We start from the raw sequence: 27,395 nt of genomic DNA, 5'->3' as shown, positions 1-27,395 counted from the left end.
TAAACCAGGGAAATGAGGAAATGAGTAAGCTCTAGGTTCAGTAAGTGACCTTATCTCATTAAGGTGGAGAGGAATTGAGGAAGACACTCAACTTCAATCTTTTGACTACACCTCTACACACACATACCACATTCAAAAAAAAAAATTATTATTTTAAAAAACAGAATTAAAAGCAAAATAAGAGAAGTACAACAAAAATTTTGCAGAAGGGGTTGGAGAAGATGGCTTAGCATTTATGGCGCTTGCCTGCAAAGCCTAAGGATCCAAGCTATTCCCCAGTATCCACATAAAAGCCAGATGCACAAACTGGTGGATACATCTGCAGTTCATTTGCAATGGCTGGAGGCCCAGGCACACCCAGTCTTCTCTCTATCTGTTCCCCCCTTCCCAAATAAATAAAAAATAAAATATCTAATTGCAAAATGAATTCAAATCCCAACCATATATATTCCTTTTAACTTGGCCTCTCAGCATTACCCCCAAAAATCTCTTTGCCCATTTTCTAATCTTAAACACTTATCCCATAAAGGTATGAGGTTTTACTTAAAGACACTGTTCAGAACAAAGCCTAACACAAAATATGCTATACTCTTCATTATTAAAGTTGTATCTCCTTCCAAGTAAATCCAACTTACCTGTCACTTTGCTAAATTCTTCAAGAATCTGTTCCTTGGTTTTACTCTTAGGTATAGAGCCCACAAAAAGCCTATTGTTGGCAACTGAGATGCAGACACCAATGTGTTTTCCGGAACGAATTTCATGATTATTATACTGAAAGGGGGGAAAAAGCGCACCATGTTTTAAAATTGCTTTTATCAATTATAATTAATTATTATAGAAGATCCCCAATCCTACATGGAAAAAGTATCACTTTTTTTTTTTGATTTTTCAAGGTGGGGTGTCTCATTCTAGCCCAGGCTGACCTGTAACTCACTATGGAGTCTCAGGGTGGCCTCAAACTCACAGCGATCCTCCTACCTCTGCTCTGAGTGCTGGGATTAAAGGCATGCGCCACCACGCCTAGCAAAAAAGTATAACTTTTAATGACACTATGTACAAGTACTTTCATGCTTTTAAAAAACCTTACTTGTGTTAGCCTGGGCTAGAGTGAGACCCTACTTCAAAAAAAAAAAAAAAAACCTTATGCTGGGCGTGGTAGCACACACCTTTAATCGCAGCACTTGGGAGGCAGAGGTAGGTAGGAGGGTCACCATGACATCAAGGCCACCCTGAGAATACAGAGTATAGTCCAGGTCAGCCTGGGCTAGAGTGAGACCCCACCTCGAAAAACAAAAACAAAACTAAACAAACAAACAAAAACAGCACACAACTTGATATTATATAAATGGAGGGGCACATAAAGCAAAAGCAATAGGGAAACTTCTAGGGATGTGTAAGAATGGTCAAACTGGGTGTAAAAGACAAGGGTGAATATATTCTAGAAATGTATAGAAATGTCATTTTGTACAGTTAATATCTGCTATTAAGGATAAAAATAGTATATCATAATTCTCCTGTTAGAAAGCATCCTAATCCAAAATTATAAAGATTTCACTAAAAAATATACTAAACAAGCTTGCAAATCTACTAGTTTACTGAAGAACCCTTTCAATCTGCAACTCTCCCCGCCATTCCAACTTGCAGGTAAGTAATTTTTTTTTTAATTCCAGGTTCACCTTGTATGATGGCACACACCCTTAATCCCAGCACTCAGGAGGCAGAGAGGCAGGAGGATCGCTGTGAGCTCAAGACCAGTCTGAGACTACATAGTGAATTCCAAGACAGCCTGGGCTAGAGTTAGACCCTACCTCAAAAAAACAAAACTCTAGGTTAAGTGAAGACTTCTGATACTTTAAAAAAAAAAAAAATCAAGGATTCTTGATTGATATACTCTGATCAGATATTGGAGAATCGAAGCATAATGCAATCTGTCAACATAATAATCTGTTAATCATAAAATACACAAATCAAAATTCAAAACTTTCCAGTTTGGGGCTGAGTGCTCAGTCTGTAAAGTATTTGCCTTGCAAGCCTGAGGACCTGAGTTCAATCCTCAGTACCCACATAAAAATGTGTAGGAGGCGGGTGTGGTGATCCACCTTTAATTCAGCAATCTGGAGGTCTATGTAGAAGGATTGCTGTGAGTTCAAGGCCAGCCTGGACTAGAGTAAAAAAGCCTACCTCGCAAAACTAAAAAACGCACTGGCTGGATAGACCCGGAGAGAAAGGATCCGAAGACCACCAGCTCATCCCTGGATGAACTTCAGGCCAATGAGAAACCTTCAAATAGGAATACAGTATTCCTGAAGATGATACCCAAGGCTGCTAAAGTAACTTCAACATGCATACCCACATGCACACTAAATGCAGTGTTTCTAATTTGTCTTGAAAAGTTGGGTAATATTAGAATTCCCTCAAAATTTTACAGAACAGTGATAGCATTAATCCCACACACAACTGACCTCAAAATATACTATATACACACATAGCACTATGCAAATTAAAGAACCGGTATAAAGCAGGTGGGTCACCAGGAGTTTGAAGTTGGCCTAGGGCTACATAGGTCAACCTGGGCTAGAGGAAAACACAAAAAAAACACCAATACGTATTTCCACAACACTTATAAAATAGCTTTGGCAAGAAGAAAACCATTCTTTTATTATTTCTATTCTTACATGATGTATGAGAAACATAACACATAATTCAGGATGTTAATTCTTCCTTATCCTTTTTCATCTCCAAATAATCAAAATTAACATTTACACACTGGATCACCAGTTCAGAACTTTCTACTCTACTGACACAGTTCAAGCTACCCATGTTTCTAGTCCTAACAAATGCAAGTTTATTTCTGTATCTCCGTATTTATACCACAAGCGTGGCTTTTTAGTTTTAATTTTTGCCACTCGGAGAGGAAAGTGTCAATGACTTTCTTCCAAAGAGATAAGTTCAAATACTTGGACATCCTAAAATTAAATACATCATAAAACTCTAAGCTACTTCTTTTTTCCTTTCTTTCCACAATACTGTATATAAAGTTTCTGGGGCTGGAGAGATGGCTCAGCGATTAAGGCACTTGCGTATATAAAGGTTCTCACACATGCAATTTTTGAACTTTCCAAGCACCCAAAGAAAAGGCTTCCCTGAAACTTCCACCAGCTAAGCTTCTCCAAATACCAGTAAACTGAGCTCAAACACCAATCAAGCACTCTGCTATCTCTAAATCCTGTGACAGTCAACAAAAATCACCCTTTTCATAAACATACGCTAACAGTCCACACTAAGTGATTTTTGCCCCCAACCCCATAGAAAACGTGTCAATGCTGGCTTGTCATAGGTTGTAGGCAGCAGTTAGAAGCCAGACATTATACTATTATTATTCTAACACAGGAGAACTGCATTATCAGTAAATGGTGAGATTGACAGATCCTGCCATATACTTTATTTCCTCAGGTAACACTTATGTCCATCTTTTCTTCTCCATTATTGAACCAAGAACCCTCTAATAGGTAAAAACATTCATTCATACTTTCTGAAAACAGAGTGAACACATTCCCTCTCTCTTACCTTGTTCCCCCCACTCCCATTATTGTCCAAATGTTCTAAGCACAAGAAGCTATTTTTTACTTAAGAAAATAACCTGGGCCAGGCATGGTGGCACAAGCCTTTAATCCCAGCACTCAGGAGGCAGAGGTAGGAGGATCACCATGAGTTCGAGACCACCCTGAAAGTACACAGTTAATTCCAGGTCAGCCTGGAGCAGAGTGAAACCCTACCTCGGGAATTAAAAAAAAAAAAAAAGAAAGAAAGAAAACAGCCTGGGGTCTAGAGAGATGGATTAGCAGTTAAATGCTTGCTGTGAGTGAAGCCTGAGGACCCCAGTTCGAGGCTCGATTCCCCAGGGCCAGATGCACAAGGAGGCACATGTATCTGGAGTTTGTTTGCAGTGGCTGGAGACCCTGGAACTCCCCTTCTCTCCCTCCCTCCCTCCATCTCTGTTGCTCCCAAATAAATTTTTAAAAAATTTAAAGAAAATAACCTGGAGCTGGAAAGCTGGCTTAGTGGTTAAGGCATTTGCCTGAGAAGCCTAAGAAGTCACATTCAAATCTCCATGTCCCACATAAGCTGGATGCAGTGATGCAAGCATACAATATCACTCATACTCACAAGGGGGCGCACAAATCGAGTTTGTTCTGAGCAGCTGAAGGCCCTGGTGCACCCATTCTCATACTCTCTCTCTCTCAAAATAAATTAAACAAAAATATCAAAAGAGAGAGAGAGAAAAGAACATAACTTGGGCTGGAAGATGGCTCAAACAGTTAAAAGCACTTGGTGTGCTAAGCCTGTGGCCAAGGTTCAATTCTAAAGATGCCCAACATAAAGCCAGATGTATAGTGGCACGTGTGTCTAACATTCATTTGCAGTAGGAGACTCAGGAATACATCACGCATGCACAAAAGTACTTTGTAAGAGATTGGTTTTTTCCCTCATTCTCACCCAGACTGACCCTGAATTCACCATGTAGTCTCAGAGTGGCCTTGAATTCAGTGATCCTAACTCGAGGCTGCCTCCCAAATGCTGGGATTAAAGGCATGCATGCACACAACACCTGGCTAAGAGATTCTTATTTAACACTGATAAACCCGAACTCTCCACTATACTAGCACTCTCAAAGAGTTAAGATGGTTGTGGGGTGGTAACTCAATGGGAAACATGTGTGAGAACCTCAGTTCAGTCCCCTCCCCCAGGACCCACAAAAATTCAGATGGGCAGGGCACTACTGGTAATCCCAACACTCCAGAGAATCCTCAAGCTAAACTGGAACGCTAGACTAGCTGAATCAGTGAGCTGTGGGCTCAAGTGAGGGACCCTCCTGTAGTGTTAAATAAAACAGTGGGGAAACTGGGTGTGGTAGCACACATTGGGAGGCAGAGGTAGGAGGATTGCCATGAGTTTGAGGCCAACTAGAGTGAAACCCTACCTCGGAAAACGACCAACCAACCAAAAAAAAGGTGGGGGACAGAGACAGCCATCAAGGAAGACAGCAGACATCAACCTCTGGCCTCCACATGCACATACATACACATGAGGACACACAACTCATACACAAAATAATAATACTAATTAGGGTATATCATCACACATTGTAGTATGGTATCAAACATGAACAAAATGAGACTTTTGTCTACTCAAAAAATGAGTTTTGGACATTAAAATATTTTTAAATATTGCTTTCTGACCTAATCCAAGTGTCATGACCAACTACAGAATAATTATGAATTCTGACCATTAATCAATACACCTTCAGTATGGCTTAGCGGTTAAGGCAATTGCCTGCAAAGCCAAAGAACCCAGGTTCAATTGCCCAGGACCCATGTTAGCCAGCTACACAAGGGGCACACATGTCTGGAGTTCGTTTTCAGTGGCTGGAGGCACTGGCACGCCCATCCTCCCTCCCTCCCTCTCTCTCTGTCAAACAAAGAAATAAAAATTAAAAAAAAAAAAAAAAAAAAACAGTAGTTGAGCCAGGGGCAGTGGTGTACGACTTTAATCCCAGCACTGGGGCATTGGGGAGGCAGGAGGAGGATTGCTATGAGTTCAAGGCCATCACACACACAGTGAATTCCAGGTTAGCCTGGGCTAGATAGATCGAGACCCTCCCTTCAAGAAACCAAAAAAAAAAAAGCAGTGGTTGTCTACCCTGAACTATTTCATCTGGACACAAATTTTTAATTCACCTTTTCTTTTCTCTTTCTCTCAGACATTAGTCATCAAATAACCAGAAATTTAGCAGCCTGAAATTTGGAATCATGATCCAGGTATATACCCAGTCCCAACTCTTTTCAGCAAAACCACTTAGATACCACAAACATTCAGTTAGAAAGTGTTCATTACTCAAAAACCTATCTTCCTGGGCTGGACAGATGGCTTAGCAATTAGAGTGCTTTCCTGGAAAGCCTAAGTACCCAAGTTTGATTCCCCATTACCCACATAAGCCATATGCACAAGGTGATGCATGTGTCTGCAGTTCATTTTCAGTGTCTACAGGTCCTGGTGCACTTCTTCTCCCCACCTCCCTTACTCAAATAAATAAATCAATCTACCCTCCTAAAAATCCTACAGCAAGATGTTGAACAGATGGCTTACACTTACGAAGCCTAAGGACCCAGATAAACCAGATGCACAAGATGGCACATGTGTCTACAGTTTGTTTGCAGTGGATGGAGGACATGGCATGACCCCCCTCCCTTTCACCTTCTCCCCCCCCCCCCCCCCGCTCAAGTAAATAAAAAGTAAAATAAGAAGTTCTACAGCAAATTTCCTTCCAAATGAAAATTCCTATACCTGTATGCAAAGTTCAGGACTCAAGACGTTAGGTATGTTTGGCTAATTATTCCTTCCCTGACAGTGACAAAATAGAACCACCAAGACATGATATTCTCAAGTAACACTTAAAACTGTTATTCATACTGAGCACGGTGGCTCATGTCTATAATCATAGCACTAAAGTGGGGAGGGTCACTGTAGCCTGGGACTACAGAGTGATTTCCAGGTTAGCCTAAGCTGCAGTGAGAGCTTAATTTTAAAAAAGGGGGGAAAATCATGACATCAAAAAAAAAAAAAAAGAGAGAGAGACTGACTGAGATGGGGAAGGGGTATGATGGAAAATGGAGTTTCAAAGGGGAAAGTGGGGGGAAGGAGGATAGTACCATGGGATATTTTTTGTATAATCATGGAGGTTGTTAATAAAAATTTAGAAAATAAATAAATAGGGGAGGGAAAAGTGTCATCCACATCACAATATTGATATATGGCAGCTGAGATTGAGGAGTATAAGATAATTTTGGATACTTGACTAATTTTCCACTTACATACCTATATGCCTCAATTACATGTAGATATGTGATTTCTGTCAAATATATTTTTGTTAGATGTAAACAATGCTAGAATATCAAAATCTGCTTCATATCCTAACTTTATTATCCTGGGTAGTATCACTACATGCAGATTTATATTACCAAACAAATCCTTACTGAAATGACCAATAAACTGGCTGGGACAGATGGCTCAGTGGCACAAGCCTGTACTCATGCCTGTAATCTCAGCACTGGAGAAGCTGAAGCAGCAGGACCATCAGAAGTCTCTAAGTCAGACTTAAGCTAGTAAATTCCAGCCTAGGCTATATAGAGTGGAACCCTGTGTCAAAAAAAACTTTTAAAGCCAGGCATGGGGGCACACCAGCATTTGGGAGGTAGAAGCAGGAGGATTACAGTGAGTTCAAGCCCACCCTGAGACTACAGTGTAAATTCCAGGTCAGCCTCAACTACAGTGAGACCCTACCACCAAAAGTCAATAAATAAGCTAATAAATAAATAAAATGTTGAAAAAAATCTATAAGACAACCACTTATAGATTAACCCTATTTCCTCAAAAACCTTTGGTCTCTTTCATTTCTACTGCTTGACCAGCCCTCTTTTGGCCTTTGTTCTTTCTATCCAAACACATTATTCAACCATATGATGCCACTCATTTACCATCTGCAGAGCTCAAAACTTTTAACAAAAAGCCAGGCATGGAAGTACACACCTTTGTTCCCAGAACCCAGGGAGCTGAGATAAAATGACTGATGGCCCTGAGTTCGAGGCCAGCCTAAAACAACATAGTGAATTTCAGATCACCCTGGGCTAGAGTGAGACCCTATCTCAAGAAAACAAAACAGGACTAGGGAGATGGCTTAACAGTTAAGGCACTTGCCTGTGAAGCCTCAGAACTCATGTTCTAATCTCCAGGTCCCACACAGGTGCTCTCCACAAGGGGGAGCACCCACCTGGAGTTAGTTCACTGTCTGAAGGCCCTGGTGTACCCATTCTCTTTCTCACTCTCTGCCTTTTTCTCTTAAAAAAAAAACTTTAATGAAGCCAAGTGTGGTGGCACATGCCATTAACCACAGCACTAGGAGGATTACTGTGAGTTCAAGGCCAGCCTGAAACTACATGATGAATTCCAGCAAGACCCTACGTCAATTAAACACCAACAACAACAACAACAAAAAACTTTTAATGGCACTACGCAATTTAGACCATAAGTTTTATGAACTACCACCTGGCATTACACCATGTAAGGTTTGTTTTTTTCTTTTGTTTTGTTCTGGGTTTTTTGTTTGTTTGTTTGTTTTTCAAGGTAGGATCTCACTCTAGCCCAGGTTGATCTGGAATTCACTACGGATCTCAGGGTGGCCTCAAACTCACGGCAATCCTCCTACCTCTGCCTCCCGAGTGCTGGGATTAAAAGCATGCACCACCAAGCCTGGCTACATCATGTAAGTTTTAACTTTTACTTATTTCCACAAAAATACTATCGCAAGCCATTTCACCTATTTTTCTCACTGTGCTACTCAATCTTTTTTTCACAAAGGTTTTTCTTACCAACCTCAGTGCAAAGTAATCTATCTCTTCATTCTTCACACTTCTTTCATCCTTTGTTCCATGACTGTACTTTAATTGTAGGCAGCCTCTCCTGATCTTATAAACAACTTATACACCTGTAGTAAGTCTTCATATTAGTATTTTGTATACAGAATCTAATCTACATTTACAAATACACCAAACATAAAAGCAGAAAAGGGACTACTTGGGTGAAGGAAGAGGACCGTGGGGAACGGGAAAATTAAGGGAACAAAGAGGGTGAATATGAACAATGTATAATATTGTATGAATGAAAAGTGCATGGTAGGCAGATGGCTCAGCAATTAAGACACTTGCTGGCAAAGCCTGACAGTATACACACACACACACACACACCAAAAAAAAAAAAAAAAAGAAAAATTAACAGCAGTACATGCCTCTGGAGTTTGTTTGCAGAGAGACAAGAGGCCCTAGAACGTGCACCTATACACATACTTTTTTAACACTTTATTTATTGATTGATTCATTTATTTGAGACAGAGGAAAGAGAGGCATATATAAAGAGAGAATGGGTGTGCCAAGGCCTTTAGCCACTACAAACGAACTCCAGATACATGCAGGCCCTCACCCCCCTTGCCCTTGTACATCTGACTTAAGTGGGTCCTGGGAAATCAAACCGGAGTCCTTAGACTTCACAAGCAAACTCCTCAACCACTAAACCATTTCACCAGCCCCACATACTCTTATTTAATAAACTACTAATAGTTGAGATGGCTTAACAGTTAAGGTGTTTGCCTGCAAAGCCTAAGGATCCAGGCTCTATTCCCCAGCACCCACATAACAAGGTGGAACGTGCATCTAGAGTTCGTTTTCAGTGGCTGGAGGCCATGGTGTGCCCATTATTTTCTCTTTCTCTCTCTCTCCCTCTCTCTCAAATAAGTAAAAGAAAATATTAAAAATAAACTAGCCGGGCGTAGTGGCGCACGCCTCTAATCCCAGCACTCAGGAGGCAGAGGTACGAGGATTGCCATGAGTTCGAGGCCACCCTGAGGCTCCATAGTGAATTCCAGGTCAGCCTGGGCTAGTGTGACACCCTCCCTCGAAAAACCAAAAAATAAAAATAAACTAATAAAATTTCACCAAAAAAAGCAACACGCATGGTAATGCATGTCTTTAATCCCAGTATTTGGGGGGCAGAAGTAGGAGGATGACTGTGAATTCAAGTCCAGCCTGAGACTACACAGTGAATCCCAGGTCAACCTGGGCTAAAGTAAGACCCTATCTCAAAAACTACAATTTCAAAATGAAAATTCTGTATGCTCAAAAAACAGTGTTAGATTTTCATGTTAAACAATAAATATTTGTTAAATAGCTTGTAAATATTTCATGGACCTATTTTGTCAGCTGTATTAATGAAAATGGTTCTACAAGACAAACATGGTGGCACACACTTAGTCCCAACACTAAGAAGGCCAATCTGGGACTACAGATTTCCAGGACAACCTGGCCTAGAGATCCTACCTTGGAGAAGAAAAAGACTAAAGCAAAACCCTCGCAAAGAACAAAACTCAATAAACAAAATACTACCTGTCAGTATGCAAGTATATCATCATCTGTAACATACACTAGCCTCCTACTCCAATTCAGCAGCACATCACACACATAAATACACACACCTATCTTTTCTGTTCACTGTTTGTTTTCAGGCTTGCCTCAAACTTGCTATGTAGCTGAGGTAATTTTAGAACTAGTGAACCTCCCACCTCTATCTCCCAAATGCAATGATTACAGGTATGTATCTCCATACCTGGTTTATATAGTTTGGGGGCTCAAATTCAGGGCTCCATACCATGTAGGGCAAGTACTCTACCAACTAAACTATAATTTCATCCCTCCTTACTGGTTTGAGACAATCCAAAATACATTTACTTCCAAATATCTCACAGACATGAGGGGGAAAGCACCATCACCCATTAATTGGCTCTAACTCCCCTTCAACTGAACACAGGCACAGAATACAATTATTGCAAAGGGAGGTTAAAAATTTTGAGCTAGCCGGGCGTGGTGGCGCACGCCTTTAATCCCAGCATTTGGGAGGCAGAGGTAGGAGGATCGCCGTGAGTTCGAGGCCAGCCTGAGACTACGTAGTGAATTCCAGGTCAGCCTGAGCTAGAGTGAGACCCTACCTCGAAAAAAGAAAAAAAGAAAAAAAAAATTTTGAGCTATAAAGGAATGCCTTCAATTCTGTCATAAATAATGTATTAGGACAGCACTTGTCAGCCAATTGGGTTATTTTTGTTTAGTTTTGTTTTATGAGGTAGGGTCTCACTCTAGCTCAGGCTGACCTGGAATTCACAATGTACTCTCAGGGTGGCCTCAAACAGCAATCATCCTAGCTCTGCCTCACAAAGTGCTGAAATTAAAGGCATGTGCCACCATGCCCAGCTGTGACTGATAGTATTATAGATGGTAAAGCGATAAACGTCAAAAATTTTCTACAAGAAGTGTTGGGAGCCAGGCACGGCGCCACATGCCTTCAATCACAGGACTCTGGAGGCAGAGGTAGGAAGATCTCAGTGAGTTCAAGGCCACCCTGAGACTCCATAGTGAATTCTAGGTAAGCCTGGGCTAGAGAGACACTAGCTGAAAACACACACACACACACACACACACACAAACACACACGACCAAAGCAGGGTATGGTGGCACATGCTTTTGATCCTAGCACCCAGGAGGCCTATGTAGGAGAACCACCCCAAGTTAGAAGCCACCCTGAGACTATATAGTGAATTCAGTGGCAGTGGGGGCTGGAGAGAGTGCAGTGATTAAAGGTGCTTGCTTACAAAGCCTAACGGCCTGGGTTCAATTCCCCATTGTCCACAAGCATGCCCATGCTCAAGCTCACGTGTACTCTCTCCTCTCTCTGCTTGCAAATAAATAAAATATCAACAAATAAAATAAAATAAAAATGAGGCTGGGTGTGGTGGTACACACCTTTAATCCCAGCACTTGGGAGGCAGAGGCAGGAGGATCCTATCATGAGACTACAAAGTGCATTCTAGGTCAGCCTGGGCTAGAGTGAAATCAAAACAAATGAAAAATTAAAAATAAAAATGGAGCTGGTATGTTGGCCCATGTCTTTATCCCAGCACTCAGGAAGTTTGAGGACAGTGTGGGGGCTAAAGAGTGAGATCCAGGTCAGCCTGGGGTTCAAGTGAAGCCCCATCTCAAAAACCTTTTAAAAAGAAGTGGCAGTGGTGTGCTCAGCACTAAGACAACTAACATCTTCCAAGGCTCAGGGACCATTGAGAAAAGGGGAGCAAAAGCGAATGAAGTGCCAAAGCAAAGCGAGGAATGCTTTGCCACACTGTCATCCAATATAAAGTGCCTGTGCACTCAAGATGTGAATAATGGCAGGGAAAAAAAATGAAGACATCAAAATAGAACGGGGGTGGGACTGGAAGGATGGCTTAGCGGTTAAGGTGCCTGCCTGCAAAGCCAAAGGACCACTTGGTTCAATTCCCCGGGACCCACGTAAGACAGATGCACAAAGTGGTACATGCATCTGGAGTTCGTTTTCAGTGGCTGGAAGCCCCAATGCACCCATTTTCTCTCTCAGCCTCTTTCCCTCTCTCAAATAAATAAAAATAAAAATAGAGGGCCAGGAAAAATGGCTTAGTAGTTAAGGCACATACCTGCAAAACCCAGGTTCGATTCTCCAGGTCCCACATAAGCCAGATGCACATGGTGGTACATGCACCTGGAGTTCATTTGCAATGGCTAAAGGACCTGGCACGTCCATTCTCCCCCTCCCCCAATCTCAAATAAAAATTAATGTTTAAAAAAAACTAGAACAGGGGCTGGGTATAAGTGGCACATGCCTTTAATCCCAGCACTCAAGATACAGAGGTAGAAGGATCACTATGAGTTCAAAACCAACCTGGGACTACCTAGAAACTGCAGGTCAGCCTGGGCTAGGGTGAGACCCTATCTCTAAGAAGAAAAAAAAAAAAATAAAGCAGGGACTGACTAGTTGGAAAAAAGAAGGGATTCAGTAGAGGGAAGACAAAGGTGGTTATTATGACCATGATATATTGTGTATATGTTTAGCAGTTGTCAATAAAGTTTTTAGCCGAGCATGGTAGCACATGCTTTTAATCTTAGCATTGGAGGTAGAGATAAGAGCATTGCCTTGAGTTTCAGGCCACCCTGAGACTACATAGTGAATTCCAGGTCAGCCTGAGCTGGAGTGAAACCCTACCTCAAAAAAATAAATAAATAAATAAATAAGTGGGGAATGCATCTGGAGTTCATTTGCAACAGCTGGCGGCCCTGGTGGACCCAATCTCTCTGTCTCTTCTGTCTCTACTTGCAAATAAACAAAAATATTTTAAATAAATAAGACAGGTGGCTTAGTGGTTAAGTCGCTTGTCTACAAAGGACCCAGGTTCAACTCTCCAGGACCCACTTAAGGCAGATGCACAAAGTAACGCATGAGTCTGGAGTTCATGTGCACTGGCTACAGGCCCTGGCATACCTATTCATATTCTCTAATAATATTCTTAAAAAAGAAAAAGAGAAAAAAAAGACAAGACAGGCTAGGCTTGGTGGCACACATCTTTAATCCCAACACATGAGAGACTAAGGTAGGAGGATAGCTGCTGAGTTTGAGGCCAGCCTGAGATAACATAGTGAATTCCAGATTAAGCCTGGGGTAGAGACCCTACCTTAATAAAACAAACCAAACACTGTCCACCTAAACATTCCTTGAGATAATGTTAAAGAAATCTTTTAACATTTCTGTTAAATGGGTTCTGCTAATTGCTGGAGAGATGGCTCAGCAGTTAAGTTGCTTGCCTGTATAGCCTAATGACCAGGGTTCAATTCCCCAGTACCCTCATAAACCCAGATGCATAAAGTGGTGCATGTATCTAGACTTCATCTGCAGTGGATACAGAGGCCCTCTCACACCCATTCTCATTCTTTCTCTCATAAAGGAAAAAGAAAAAAGAACAAAACCAGAAATCTTATCTATAAATAATGCAAAGTGCCACTCTCCCATTATAATTATATATAACCTTAGTGACAATTCTATAAAAATTTGCCCTGATTATAGAGTTTTAACCCAAAAAGAACCTTAAAATATGACCCAGATCAGGAGTGGAGATGCATGCCTTTAATCTCAGCAGTAGGGGACTGAGATAGGAAGACTGCCCTGAGTTCAAGGCTAGCCTAGGACTACAGAGTGACTCCCAAGTCAGGCTGGGCTAGAGTAAGACCCTGTTCCAAAAAAACTAAAAACTAGTAAAGTTTTAAAATGATATGACCCAAACAGTGATTATTTCTAAAGTAAGCTCCCTTGAAGAATGTATTTAGGAGGGGGATACTCATTTACAAAGTAGCAAAAAATATACATATTAATTTGAACTTTTGAACTTGAAAAGTTAGTTTGGGCTGGACATCTGGCTCAGCAGTTAGCATACTTGCCTGCAAAGCCTAATGACTGGGGTTCAATTCCCCAGTACCCCTGTAAAACCAGCTGCACAAAGTGGCACATGCAGCTAGAGTTCATTTGCAGCAAGAGGCCCTGGCACTCCCATTCTCATATTCATTCTCCTTGCAAACAATTTTTTTAAAGGGCAAATGGCTGGGCGTGGTGGCACATGCCTTTAATCCCAACACTTGGGAGGCAGAGGTAAGAGGAAGCCATGAGTTCGATGCCACCCTGAAACTCCATAGTGAATTCCAGGTCAGCCTGGGCTAGAGTGAGACCCTACCTCGAATAAGCAAAATAAATAAATAAGGGGAAATGATGATCCATCTAACTCATTCTAGTGAGTAAAATTTGCACTAAAAAGATCTACAAGAACCAAAATGTAAAGCCTCCTGTTCATCAGGTATTTGTGCCCAGACAAGGGCTTGAATCATAATAGAAAAACTCACAAACATGCAAAGACTTAGGGTTACAGTTCCTAGGCCAGTCAAGAAAGTGATGTCTGGATTAAGCCGGTGGCTCAGTGGTTAAAAGCACTTGCTTGCAAAGCCTGCATGCAGGACCCCAGTTTAATTCCCCAGCCACCCATGTAAAGCTGAATGGGCACGCCCTTACAGCAGCAAGAGATCCTGGTATGTGCGTACCTATGTACACCACACACACAAACTTAAGAAAAGTATATGTAAGTTTCTGTATTTAGAGTTAAAAATATAGCCAGGCATGGTGACACACACCTTTAGTCCCAGCACTCGGGAGGCAGAGGTAGGAGGATCGCCTTAAGTTCAAGGCCACCCTGAGACTACATAATAATTCCAGGTCAGCCTGGGCCACAGTGAGACCCTACCTCGAAAAACCCAAAAAGTTTAAAAAAAAAAACAAAAAACTACTTTAGGGCTGGAAGACATGGCTTGGCAGTTAAGGCATTTGCCTGCAAAGCCAAAGGACCCAGACTTGACTTCCCAGGACCCACGTAAGCCGGAGGCATATGCATCTGGAGTTTGTTTGCAGTGGCTGGAGGCCTTGGCATGCCCATTTTTCCCTCCCTCCCTTCCTTCCCCCCGCTCTCTGTGCCCATTTCTGTATCTGTCTCTCTCAAATAATGTAACATTTTTTTAAAAACTACTTTATATCAACCAGCACAATGTTCTTTTAGGGCTAAAGAGATGGCATAGCAGTTTGGGTGCTTGCCTGCAAAGCCTACAGAACCAGGTTCAATTCCTGAGTACCCACATCAGCCAGATGCACAAAGTGGCACATGCATCTAGTCTGTCTGCAGTGGCTAGAGGCCCTCATGTGCCCATTCTTTGTTTCCTTCCTTCTCTCAAATAAATAAAAATAAACAAATAAATAAAGCCAGCATGATTCTGCATGCCTTTTAAAAAAATAAAGGCTGGAGAGATGGCTTAGGGTTAAAGCACTTGCCTGCAAAGCCAAAGGACTCAGGTTCATTCCTCAGAACCCATGTAAAGCCAGATGCACAGGTGATGCATGCATCTGGAGTTCATTTGCAGAAGCTAGAGGCCCTGGAATGTACACTAAAATTAAAAAGAAAAAAAGCCAGGCTGGATAGATGGCTTAGCAGTTAAAGGCACTTGCTTATGAAGCCTAAGGATCCAGGTTCATACTCCAGGTCCCACATAAACCAGATGCACAAGGTGAAGCATGCATCTTGAGTTCTTTTGCACTGGCTACAGGCCCTGGCTCGCCCATCCCCCCATCTCAAAATAAAGAATAAAAATATTTTTTAAAAAGCCAGGTATGGTGGCGTACACCTTTAAAAAAATAAGGGTTGTCTCTCCCCCACCCAAGTAAATAAATAGATATATAATAAAAAATTAGGGTTGGAGCAGTGGTTAAGGTGCTTGCCTGCAAAGCCAAATGACCCAGGTTGAATTCTCCAGGACCCACATAAACCTGGATGCACAAGGTGGCAGATGCGTCTAGAGTTCATTTGCAGAGAGAGGCTAGAGGCCCTGAAGCATCAATTCTCTCTATATGTCTCTTTCACAGGTAAAAGTTTAAAAATAAAATAACTTCATTGCAAGCTATAAAATGTTACTTTAGAGCTAGAGAGATGGCTTAGTGGTTACGCCGGTTTGCCTACAAAGCCTAAAGCCCTGGATTTGATTCACCAGTGTCCACATAAACCTAGATGCACAAAGTAGTACATGCATCTAGAGTTTGTTTGCAGTGCCTGGAAGTCCAGGCACACCCATTTTGTGTCTGTCTGTTGCACTTTGCTTGCAAATGATAAAATATTTTTCAAAAAATGTTCTCATCAGGGCTGGAGAGATGGCTTAGCGGTTAAGCGCTTGCCTGTGAAGCCTAAGGACCCTGGTTCGAGGCTCGGTTCCCTAGGTCCCACGTTAGCCAGATGCACAAGGGGGCACACGCGTCTGGAGTTCGTTTGCAGAGGCTGGAAGCTCTGGCGCGCTCATTCTCTCTCTCTCTCCCTCTATCTGTCTTTCTCTCTGTGTCTATCGCTCTCAAATAAAATAATTAAAAAAAAAAAAAAAGTTCTCATCAGGGAGTAGTGGTGCATGCCTTTAATTCCAGCATTCAGGAGGCTAAGGTAATAGGATCACTGAGTTCAAGACCAACCTGAGACTACTTTAGTGAATTCCAGGCCAGCCTGAACCCTACCTCAAAAACCTCCCCCAACAAACAAAAAAGTTCTCTTAGGAAAATTAAACATATACGATTTCCAAAGTTCCTTTGGAGCACCAAAAGTCCTCAGTTCACCTGAGCTGCTGAAACTAAAATTCTGACGGCTCAAAGGTTGCCAGGTTACCAGTGAGTAGGTCCCTCTAGAGCTATACGTTCTCTAAAATAGTAAGCATATTCCAAATGAGAAAGTCAGCGCTGCTTTCGAATATTAAGTCTCCATGCTCAACAAACTATCAGTGAAGATGTTCAAACATAGAAATGCCAAATTTTCACTTTCCTTCTTATGGTCTACCTTAGGGCTGGACAGATGGCTTAGCAGTTAAGGCATTTGCCTGCAAAACCAAAGGACCTCAGATCGATTCCCCATGACTGACGTAAGCCAGATGCACAAGGGGGCACATGCATCTGGAGTTCATTTATAATGGCTAGAGGCCCTGGCACACCCATTTCTCTGTATCTGCTTCTCTCTCACTCTCTCAAATAAAGTATTTGTTTAAAAAGGTTCCAATCTGGGCTGGAGAGATAGTTCAACACTTAAGGCACTTGCTTGCAATACCTGACATCCCAGGTTCAATTCCTCAATCAAGTCAGATGCACAAAGTGGCACATGTGTCTGGAGTTTATTTGCAGTAGCTAGAGGCCCTGGAGTGCCCATTCTCTCTCACCATCCCTCTATGTAAATAAATAAATAATAAATAAAATAATTTTTTATTACCTTAAAATTTATTATCAGTTCCCTCTATGAATTACTGAATAAAAAACAAAATGGAGCCAGGTGTGGTGGCACACACCTTTAATCCCAGCACTTGTGAGGCAAAGGGAAGGAGGATCGCCATGAGCTCAAGGCCAGCCTGAGACTGCATAGTGAATTCCAGGTCAGCCTGAGCTAGTATGAGATCCTACCTCCAAAAAACCAAAAAAGAAAAGGGCCAGGAATAGCCAGAACCTTATACGAACCTTTCACATCTCTATAAAATTAAAACAAAAAATATCCCAGGCCAGATGTTTCAGTAACCAACAAGGAATTCTACCACACCATCTTGCAGTTCCTTAAGTTTTACAAATCAACTTTCTTGGCAAACAACACTACAACAATATTTACATAGGAAATTGAAAGGAACACTACCTCATCAGCACTTCACAAAGTGGTCAACTCCTAAAGCACAGTAAGAGAAACCTGTCATTAAGGAATGTAAAGTTGTGAGTGAAAAGAGAACTTACCAATTTCACAGCCTCTTGTGCTGCTTCTTTTGTACAAAAAGTAACAAACGCATAACCTCTATTGAGACCAGTAAGTGGATCCATCATTAGACGAAGGTCCCAGATAGGTCCAGCTTTTTCAAATAATGGAACCAGCTCATCCTCAAATAGATCCCTGGGGATCTTCCCCACAAATATCTGTAAGTTAAATTGAAGTAAAAATCATGAAGAATTCTTTTGGAACCAGATGCCTCAACTTTTACTACAAAAGATACAAATTTTTAGTTTCTTTACCTCAGTGCCAACAGAAGGCTGCTGACCTGAATAAACGGAATCTGGAGGCGGTCCCCCATACTTCCTCTGCCCAGTGGTCACATCAAGAGTGTAGCCTGTTCTTTCCAAGAGTGCCTTGAAAAGTTCAAATGTTATTAATACATTTCATTTGCAAGACTACAGCCATACAGTCAAAGTCAATTTTGTTCACATCATTCCCATTTTTTGTTTTGTTTTTTGAGGCAGGGTCTCACAGTTCCTCTGTAGTGCCAGGCTGGCCTGGAACTCAGTGATCCTCCTACCTCTGCCTCCCAAGTATTGGGATGAAAGGCATGCATCACCACACCTGGCACATTTCCATTATTTTAACAAGTCTCCCCTACAGACTTAGGAATGTTTTAGAATATCCCCATTTAACAAATGTGCTTATTACATTCTTGACTGTCAAAAGTTGGGAATCCTGTGCACATTATTTGCTAGTCTCCAAATAAGTAGTGAAAACTAAAAAAAAATCCATCCATCCACAACATTCAAAATAGACTGTATGTGCTCTAATAAAGGCCTCATAAAAACTCACCTACTCTGTTTATCCCAACTCTGGATTTCTTACCCAAAACTCCCTTTAACCCACTCCTAGGCCCACAATACCAATCTGGACATTGCCAACCTCTGAAAATATTATACTCTCCATAACAAGTCTAGAAAGTAGGAAGTTCCAGGAAAACCCTCTTATTTGACATGAAAGTGCTGTGTCCAACAATACAGCAAGATCATTCATAAAAAGTAGGGCTGGAGAGAGGGCTTAGCAGTTATGGCACCTGTCTGGCAAAGCCTAGGGACCCAGGTTTGATTCTCCAGGTCCCACATTAGCCAGATGCACATGGTGGCACATGCGTCTGCAGTTTGTTTGCAGTGGCTAGAAACCCTGGCTTGCCCAGTTTCTCTCCCTTCCTCCCTCCCACTCCCTAATAACTAAATTAAATCTTTTTTTAAAAAAGTAGCCATATGATTGGGATTTTTATAAAACTATAACAATGTAACATATTTCTATAGTTTTCATCTTCCCAAAAGTCAACTGTTGAACATTTTACTCTTCATCCCTTATTTTAAGTGAGAATATTAGCTGTAAAGAAAAACCAGCCGGGCATGGTAGTGCACTCAGGAGGCAGAGGTAAGAGGATCGCCATGAGGTCGAAGCCACTCTGAGACTATACAGTAAATTCCAAGTCAGCCTGGGCTAGAGTGAAACCCTACCTCAAAAAAAACAATAAAGAGGGCTGGAGATGGCTTGGCGGTTAAGCGCTTGCCTGTGAAGCCTAAGGACCCCGGTTCGAGGCTCGGTTCCCCAGGTCCCACGTTAGCCAGATGCACAAGGGGGCGCACGCGTCTGGAGTTCGTTTGCAGAGGCTGGAAGCCCTGGCGCACCCATTCTCTCTCTCTCCCTCTATCTGTCTTTCTCTCTGTGTCTGTCGCTTTCAAATAAATAAATAAATAAATAAATAAATAAATAAATAAATAAATAAATAAATAAATAGAGAAAAGGAAAAGAAGCCAAAATTAGCTCCCTTCTCTACCATCTCCATTACAAAACCCAGAAAGTTTGTCTAAACAACAAAAACCACTCTATTAGCTGGCAAATTCAGAATAAAAAGACTTAATACTGGTTTAATACTAGCCATATGACAAGACTTATCAAAATGTTGCTAAATGGGGCTGGAGAGATAGCTTAGTGGTTAAGGTAAGTTTGCTTGTGAAGTCTAAAGACCCAGATTCAATTCCCCAGCACCCATATAAGCCAGATAAAGGGGGTGCATAGTTTGCAGTGGCTAGCAGCCCTGATGCACCCATTCTCTCTGCCTCTCAACTTTCTCAAATAAAATAATAAAAATATATTTAAGGCTGGAGAGATGGCTTAGCAGTGCTTTCCTACAAAGCCTAAGGACCCAGGTTCTAGTCCCCAGCCAGAATCCAGATGAGCAAGATGACTCATGCGCTCAAAGTAGGTGTACACATCTAGCGTGCGATTGCAATGGCTGGAGGCCCTAAGGGGCCAATTCTCTCCCTCAAACACACACACATTAAATACATATGCACACATACACAGCTTTTTTTAAGAGCCAGGTGCAGTGGCACACACCTTTAATACCAACACTTGGGAGACAGAAGTAGGATTGCCATAAGTTCGGGGCCACCCTGAGACAACACAATGAAGTACAGGTCAGCATGAGCTACAATGACATCCTACTTCAAAAAAAAAAAAAAAATTTAGAAATATTCATAAATGATTTGAGGTCACCTGAATCCTCCAAAATTTAACTTCTACTCAAGTAACATTAAATATAAATTGTGGGGCTGGCGGTATAGCTCAGTGTTGAGTGTTTGTCTAGCATTTTCTATCATGCTAGAGTCTATCCTTAGCCAAAGAGAGAAGTTGATTTACTGAAATATAATTCACTTAAAGTACCTTTAGTCTTAAACCATGTAAAAGGCTCACAAAAAGCTACATATTCTAAGTAGTTACTTTTCCCTACTGCACTCTTACTGGTTTGCCACTGGGTAACTAAAATTTATGACTATCAAGTAAACTAAACCATTAAGTGACTTTTCTCCTTTTTCTCATGTAATTCCTGTGCCTATAAAAGTTGAGCATTTTAACTTAATCTTTACATGTTCCAAACACTTGTTTACACAAACTAGGAAGGCAAAAGTAAAATTTATTTATTCCCTGTCAAAGCTATCTCTATGTCACAATCTTAAGCCCCATTAAAGCTTTTAAAGCCACCTCCTTCAAAAGGCAGAACTAGAAATCAAATACATTTTCCTAATTATTTTTTTTTTAAGTTTTTCAAGGTAGGGTCTTATTCTAGCCCAGGCTGACCTGGAATTCACTATGTAGTCTCAGGCTGGCCTCAAACTCACAATACCCTAGCTCTGCCTCCCTAAGTGGTGAGACTAAAGGCATGCACCACCACACCCAGCAATTTTCATAAAATTTCAATGAATTCCCCAATAAAACTTAATCACAAACTGACACAATTACAATAGACAAGTAAACCCCATTATTTTATGAAAAAATGACTTATTGTTGAAATTCAATTCTCTTAGAGCTAAACCTGTGAAAACTCATGGCTGCTATTAACAGCTAACTCAGCTTTAACTAAAATTAAACATATTTTTCATGAACTTTTAAAACTCCCAACACAGGGATGGAGAGATGGCTTAGTGGTTAAGGCACTTGCCTGTGAAGCCTAAGGACCCAGGTATGATTCCCCTGTATCTACCTAATACAGATGTACAGGATGGTGCACACATCTGGAGTTCATTTGCAGTGGCTAGAGACCCTGCCATGCTCATACTCTGTATCTGCCTGTCTCTCAAATAAAATATTTTTTAAAACCTCCCAGCACAAAGATCAAAACCTAGCTCAGCTTGAGACCATTTACTGAATTTCCTATATGTGACCTTAAAATCAAATGAAAACAAGCTTTCACTCCCAGACTGTTTCCTTGCTTACAATCTTAAATGCTGGTTTTAGAAATAAACTAGCTATCCCAAATAACTCAACCTAATGTAAAAGGCAGTGTCAGCACACATCTTTAACCCCAGCAGAGGTAGGAGGATCACTGTTGAATTCAAGGCCAGCCTGGGCTGGAGTGAGACCATACCTTGAAGAAAAAAACAACAAAAAAAAATGCAGTGTCAAAATTCTAGATTCACTGGGACTCAAGGCACCTAGGAAAAGCAGCCAGATATCACTCTCTACCAGAAATGAGGTAAAGGGATTTCCTCCCAGACTAGTTTGACTATGTAAACAACTTGGACTTGCACCCTTTCAAAAATAATCTAGACTAAAGCACAAATCTACTTCTTTTAAATCTTTTATTTGAAATTGTAGCAGCACATATTTAAACATCAGTAGCTGGGCAATAAGACTCCAACAAATTGCTTTGAAAACAAATAGTGTATTTTTCAAAAAGTAGTAAAAAGCTGGAGAGATGGCTCTGTGGTTAAGACAATTGCCTACAAAGCCTAAGAAATCAAGTTTGATTCCCCAGTACCCATGTAAAGCCAGATGCACAAGGTTACCCATGCATCTGGAGTTCACTTGCAGTGATTGGAGGTCCTAGCACACACATTCCCTCTCTCAAATTTTTTTAGTTAAAAAAATAGTAATACATTAATAATGCCTTAGAAATATAAGTATCTCACACACACACTACACGTAAGGAACATTTAACTACAGCTAGAAGATAGTTTAAAAAAACTTCATTCAAAAATTAAGGGCCAGGGCTGGAAAGATGGTTTAGCAGTTAAGGCGCTTGTCTGCAAAGCTAAAGGATGCAGGTTCAATTCCCCAAGATCCATGTAATAAGCCACTTGCACAAAGGGGTGCATGCATCTGGAGTTAGTTTATAGTGGCTAGAGGCCCTGGGGCACCAATTCTCTCTTTCTGTCTCCTTTTCTCTCTCTCAAATATGTGTTTTGTTTTGTTTGTTTTTTTTTAAGAAAAAGTCACTAGTCATCAGGGAAATGCAGATTAAAACTACATTGAGATTCCATCTCACTCCTGTCAGATTGGCTACCATCATGAAAACAAATGATCATAAATGTTGGCGGGGATGTGGAAAAAGAGGAACCCTACACTGCTGGTGGGAATGCAATCTGGTCCAGCCATTGTGGAAATCAGTGTGGAGGTTCCTAAAACAGCTAAAGATTGATCTACCATATGACCCAGCTATAGCACTCCTAGGCATATATCCGAAGCAATCATCTCATTTCCTTAGAAGTACGTGTTCAACCATGTTTATTGCTGCTCAATTTATAATAGCTGGGAAATGGAACCAGCCTAGATGTCCCTCAACTGATGAGCGGATAATGAAGATGCGGCACATTTATACAATGGAGTTCTACTCAGCGGTAAAGAAAAATAAAGTTATGAAATTTGCAGAAAAATGGATGGACCTGGAAAGGATTATACTAAGTGAGGTAACCCAGGCCCAGAAAGCCAAGCGCCACATGTTCTCCCTCATATGTGGATCCTAGCTACAGATGACTGGGCTTCTATGTGAGAATGAAAATACTTAGTAGCAGAGGCCAGTAAGTTAAAAAGGAGATATAAAGGGAAGAGAAAGGAAGGGGGGAGGGTACTTAATAGGTTGATATTGTATATATGTAACTACAATGATTGAGATGGGAAGGTAATATGATGGAGAATGGAATTTCAAAGGGGAAAGTGCAAGGGAGGGGGAGAGGGAGGGTATTACCATGGATATTTTTTATAATCATGGAAAATGTTAGTAAAAATTGTGAAAAGAAAAAATAAATAAAATTTAAAAAAATTAAGGGCCAGGCATGGTGGTACATATCTTTAATCCTAGCACCCAGGAGGCAGAGGTAGGAGGTTCAAGGGCAGCCTGAGATTACATAGTGAATTCCAAGTCAGCCTGGGCTTGAGCAAGATCCTACCTCGAAAAACCAAAAGGTAAAATAAAATAAAAATTAAGGAAGTTTGGGCTGGGGATGTGGCGCAGATGATTAAGAGAAGGTACTTGCTTGCAAAACCCTGCTGGGTCACACTCAGTTCTCCAGTACCCACAAAAAGTCAGATAAACAAAATGGCTCATTTGTCTGGAGTTGGTTTGCAGTGGAAGGAATCCTTAGCATACCCATCCTCACACCCGCTTTCCTTCTCTTCCACACTGTCTCTCTCACAAATAAACAAGTAGTATTTAAAAATATTAAGGAAGTTTCAAGCCGGGTGTGGTGGCGCACACTCGGGAGGCAGGGATAGGAAGATTGTATTGAGTCTGAGGTCAGCCTGAGACTATAGAGTGAATTCCAGGTCAGCCTGGGCTACAGTGAGATCCTACCTCGAAAAACCAAAACAAAAAAATAATAATAAAATATTAATAAAGCTTTAAATACATACCTTAATTTTTGCCTCATCTGGTCCTTTACTAGAATCCGCTACTTTGGTCCCTTGTTTTTCTCTCTGCCTATAAGTCTTCATGACTCCACATAAAAAGGCACTTTTGTTCTGTAAAGAAAATTTCCATTCATATTTAACATTTTATCTGCACCTAATAAAATTTAAGTGATATCAAAGCTACTCAAGTTTTTTCAAATTCTTTCTACGCTGACATTGAATTAACATTACCTGAACATGAGAGAGATCACTGTCTTTAAACTGTTGAAGAACTGCCAATGCGCCGTCTTCATTGAACTCTTTTAAAGCTTCGATAGCTCTTTCATCTAAATCACTATGTGCAACTAGCCCTGGAGAAGAGAAAACTTCATTAGTTATCACCTTTCAACATTTTTGGATTTTTTTTAGAAAGTCCTGTATTGACCAATAACAAGAACATGACAGTAATTCTACTCCACTTATCTACATAATGAAAAGCATACTTTAGCCATTCTGAATAAAGCCTCTCAACCACACAAGGAGTCAACTTATTTTACATCCAGTTGTGTCCTCCAAGTAAGATAATGCGGAACACTACAATATTTCTGTAGTATATATATAAGCCTACAAATCCTAAAGTCAACCACCAAATGCCAAGCGTAACAACTGAACCTCTACTGAATTTCAAGTACCACTAGAAAAAGGAACCGCCACACCAAGACAGACAAGAGAACAAGTCTACAGTTACCGAGTTATTTAACAAGAATCCTACTATAAAAATACCCCCAAAAGTCACATGGTCTGCTCCCAACATTTAGCAGCTGTTGCTACTATCATATACTTAATCCATCAGGCCAGCCAGCCTCCCCCTAGGGAGGTCTATTCCTCCCTGTCTTCCCTCCCTCTATACACTTTAACCTCTAGTTCAAACCTAATTTAACCAACTATCAGAACAAGGCAAAGCTCCAGTTCCCATAGTTATTGGAAACCACAAAAAGTTGCTATTTTAGCTCAAAGCCAGAAATCCAAATAGAAAAATTTCATAATGTAATTTTGCAAGTGTTAGTTCTTACCTGCAACGTAAATTTCATCTAGTTTTTCAGCAACTTTCTGTGGTAAACCAGCATCAAGCAATGTCTGAAAATTTTCTGAATGGATAACTGCAGAAGTAGTATCCATGGGCTCTTCAGTACCATTTCCATTAACATGTTCTGTAGCCATGTTTCCAGAGATCTGTTCAAACGCAATAGGCAAAATTAAACTAGGATCTTCAAAAAGAACAGAGGACAATGACAGTCCCACTCTTGACTTTCTCTACCACTGACTACAACCAGCCAGCCTGTGCTTCCCTTGAAAGAAACCTTCAGATCACTCATCGCCTGACAAGCCAGATTTGGAGCCTGGGGCACAGAAGTACCGATTCTCTCTATTCTTCCAGAGCACCACCCCTGCCTGGATCACCTGCTAACACTCCCTAGGAAAAGAAGAAAGAAAAAAAAAAAGCCATTTTACAAATGAAGCCATTCAATCCGCACGGGGACGGGCCAGAAGCGTGCCACATGCAGCTGTTCCAGTACAGAGAAGAAGGTGTGTGCTTCGGGAAGAAAAGCCAAGCCGGGCTTGCCTTCCTCCCTCCAAGGTAAACCCCTCAAGTGCGCTTTCCCGCCTGCCGCTTCCACATCGGTAACAACAGCCAGCGAAGAACAAAAGCGCTCAAACAACCAAGCCACCTTCCCACCACCCCATTTCTCCACCCTTCACCCCACACCCCGAAGCCCGCCCCCGGCTCCGCACCCGGAGCGGCAGCCGCTCCTCTCCTCTCTTCTCTCCACTGCGGCCGCCAGGAGCCCATTAGAAACACGTGCTCTGCGCCTTCAAATGTCCTACAACTTCCTTTCCACCGAAACCCAGCACGCCGAGTCCGCCGGCCAAGACGACCCGTCGGCGGCTCCCAGCATCACACCCGCAGAGCCGCCGCGGCGCGAGCCCCCCGCCCCACCGCCCAGGGGAAAACACCCCGGGCCGGCGGGCAAGCACCACACCTCGCCGCCCCTCAACACCGAGGCCGCGGCGGCGGCGCCAGGCCACGGGGCTCGCTCTCTGCCCGCCGCTGCCCCGCAGCCCAGCGCCGCCGTCTCCGCCGTGACACATGGCTCGCCGGGCCCGGGAGCTCGAGGCCCAGCCTCGCGACCCCCGGGGCCAGCCCGAGCCCCCCGCGAGCTGCCAGCGCGCGCGCAAGCCTCCACGAGCCACGCCGGGCCGTCCCCGTCCTCCTCGGGGAGGGAAGGAAGAGCTCCCCTCCCGATCCGACAGCCCAGCACCGTGAGGGCGTTCCGCCGACCGACAGCCCGCACGCCCGCGGGCAAGCCCAGCACCGAGCGCCGTCAGCCCGCCCGGGACGCGGGACGCGAGCACCCGAGCCGCCCTCTCCCGCCCACTCCGGCCGCCGTGACGGCCACGACAGCACTCAAGTCCGCCGTGGCTCGCTGGCTCGCCGGCGGTCCGCGCGGGCCGCCGTGGCACCTCCTCCCGGAGCGCCGCAGACAAAGCCCGACAGCGGGCAAAAGCACATGGGACAGGAGGGAAGTGGCGGCGCGGGCCCCGCGGCCTAACTCCCAGGCGAGCGCAAGCCAACGTGCTCCGCTTCTCCCCCTCGGAATCCATTTTCCAGAAAAGCCGGTTTCTTCCCCGCGCCGCGCGCCCGCCCTCCCCCCTCCACCCCAAGCCCAACTCCACAATGTCACGGAGTTTCCCCCTCCCCACACCCACCCACCCACACACACACGCCCCCCCCCTCCAGCCCCGCAGCCCCGGCCCCCGCCGTCGTTTACCTCCCCGCTGGGCCGCGGCCGAGGAATCCTGTCCGAGGAGATCGGGTTGCGGGGAACGCGTGCTCGCCGCTCCCTGTGTCCGGCGCGAGTGGAGCTGTTGTAAAATGGCGGCCGAAGCTCACGCCGCTGGCAGCAAACCCGATCCAGTTCCACTCGCCTCCGAGCGCGCTCCCCGGTGCGCGCGCGCGCCCCCGCGTGACCCCCCTTCCCTCCCTCCCCGCCCTCCCTCGCGCGTCCGCTTCTCCCTCTCTCTCTCCCTCAGCCCCTGCCCTCCTCCTCCAGCTCCTCCTTCTCCCGCGGCCACCGCCACCGGCCCACCGGCCGTCTTCTCCGCTCGGCCTCGCTCCTCGCCCCTGCCCGCGCCTCCGCCCCCCCCCAAGCCCCCGCCGTGGGCCCACGCCCTCCGTCCGCGGCCCCTCAGGCACGAGCGGCCGCCTTTCTCCTCCTCGCCGGCACTCCGGCTCACGCCCTCCCTCGCCTCAGCTCGCTCTCCCTGCCTCTCTCTTTTCTCTCTCTCGGCCCCCGTCCCCCGTCCCCCCACAGTCCCCGCCGAGTCGCTCCTCTCTTTCTCTCTCCCGCGCGCTGACGTGCGACGTAGCCGACGCCTCGGGACGCGCGCC

The 27,395-nt window shown here is 43.3% G+C and overlaps 1 protein-coding gene across 4 annotated transcripts in view; it reads right to left on the bottom strand.

The window, feature by feature from the left end:
- Positions 1-26,952, bottom strand: part of LOC101616730 (synaptotagmin binding cytoplasmic RNA interacting protein) — a 42,655-nt gene extending 15,703 nt beyond the window's left edge. For 2 of the 4 annotated variants that reach the window (XM_004660451.3, XM_004660452.2), the window contains exons 1-7: positions 26,776-26,909; positions 25,018-25,177; positions 24,197-24,315; positions 23,969-24,076; positions 18,061-18,174; positions 17,788-17,964; positions 636-771 (exon numbers count right to left, since the gene is read on the bottom strand). In XM_004660451.3, coding sequence (XP_004660508.1) covers positions 636-771; positions 17,788-17,964; positions 18,061-18,174; positions 23,969-24,076; positions 24,197-24,315; positions 25,018-25,165 — 802 coding nt within the window. In that variant the 5' untranslated portion in view covers positions 25,166-25,177; positions 26,776-26,909. Of the gene's footprint in view, positions 1-635; positions 772-17,787; positions 17,965-18,060; positions 18,175-23,968; positions 24,077-24,196; positions 24,316-25,017; positions 25,178-26,775 lie in introns of all 4 variants that reach the window. The other 2 variants (XM_004660449.3, XM_045160114.1) reach the window with 2 other exon arrangements.
- Between the last annotated feature and the right edge of the window lie 443 nt (positions 26,953-27,395).

Source organism: Jaculus jaculus, chromosome 10 (genome assembly GCF_020740685.1).
Source record: "Jaculus jaculus isolate mJacJac1 chromosome 10, mJacJac1.mat.Y.cur, whole genome shotgun sequence".
Lineage (NCBI taxonomy): Eukaryota > Metazoa > Chordata > Mammalia > Rodentia > Dipodidae > Jaculus > Jaculus jaculus.
Note: the sequence above shows the minus strand (reverse complement) of the source record. Positions and strands in the feature narration are given on the sequence as shown.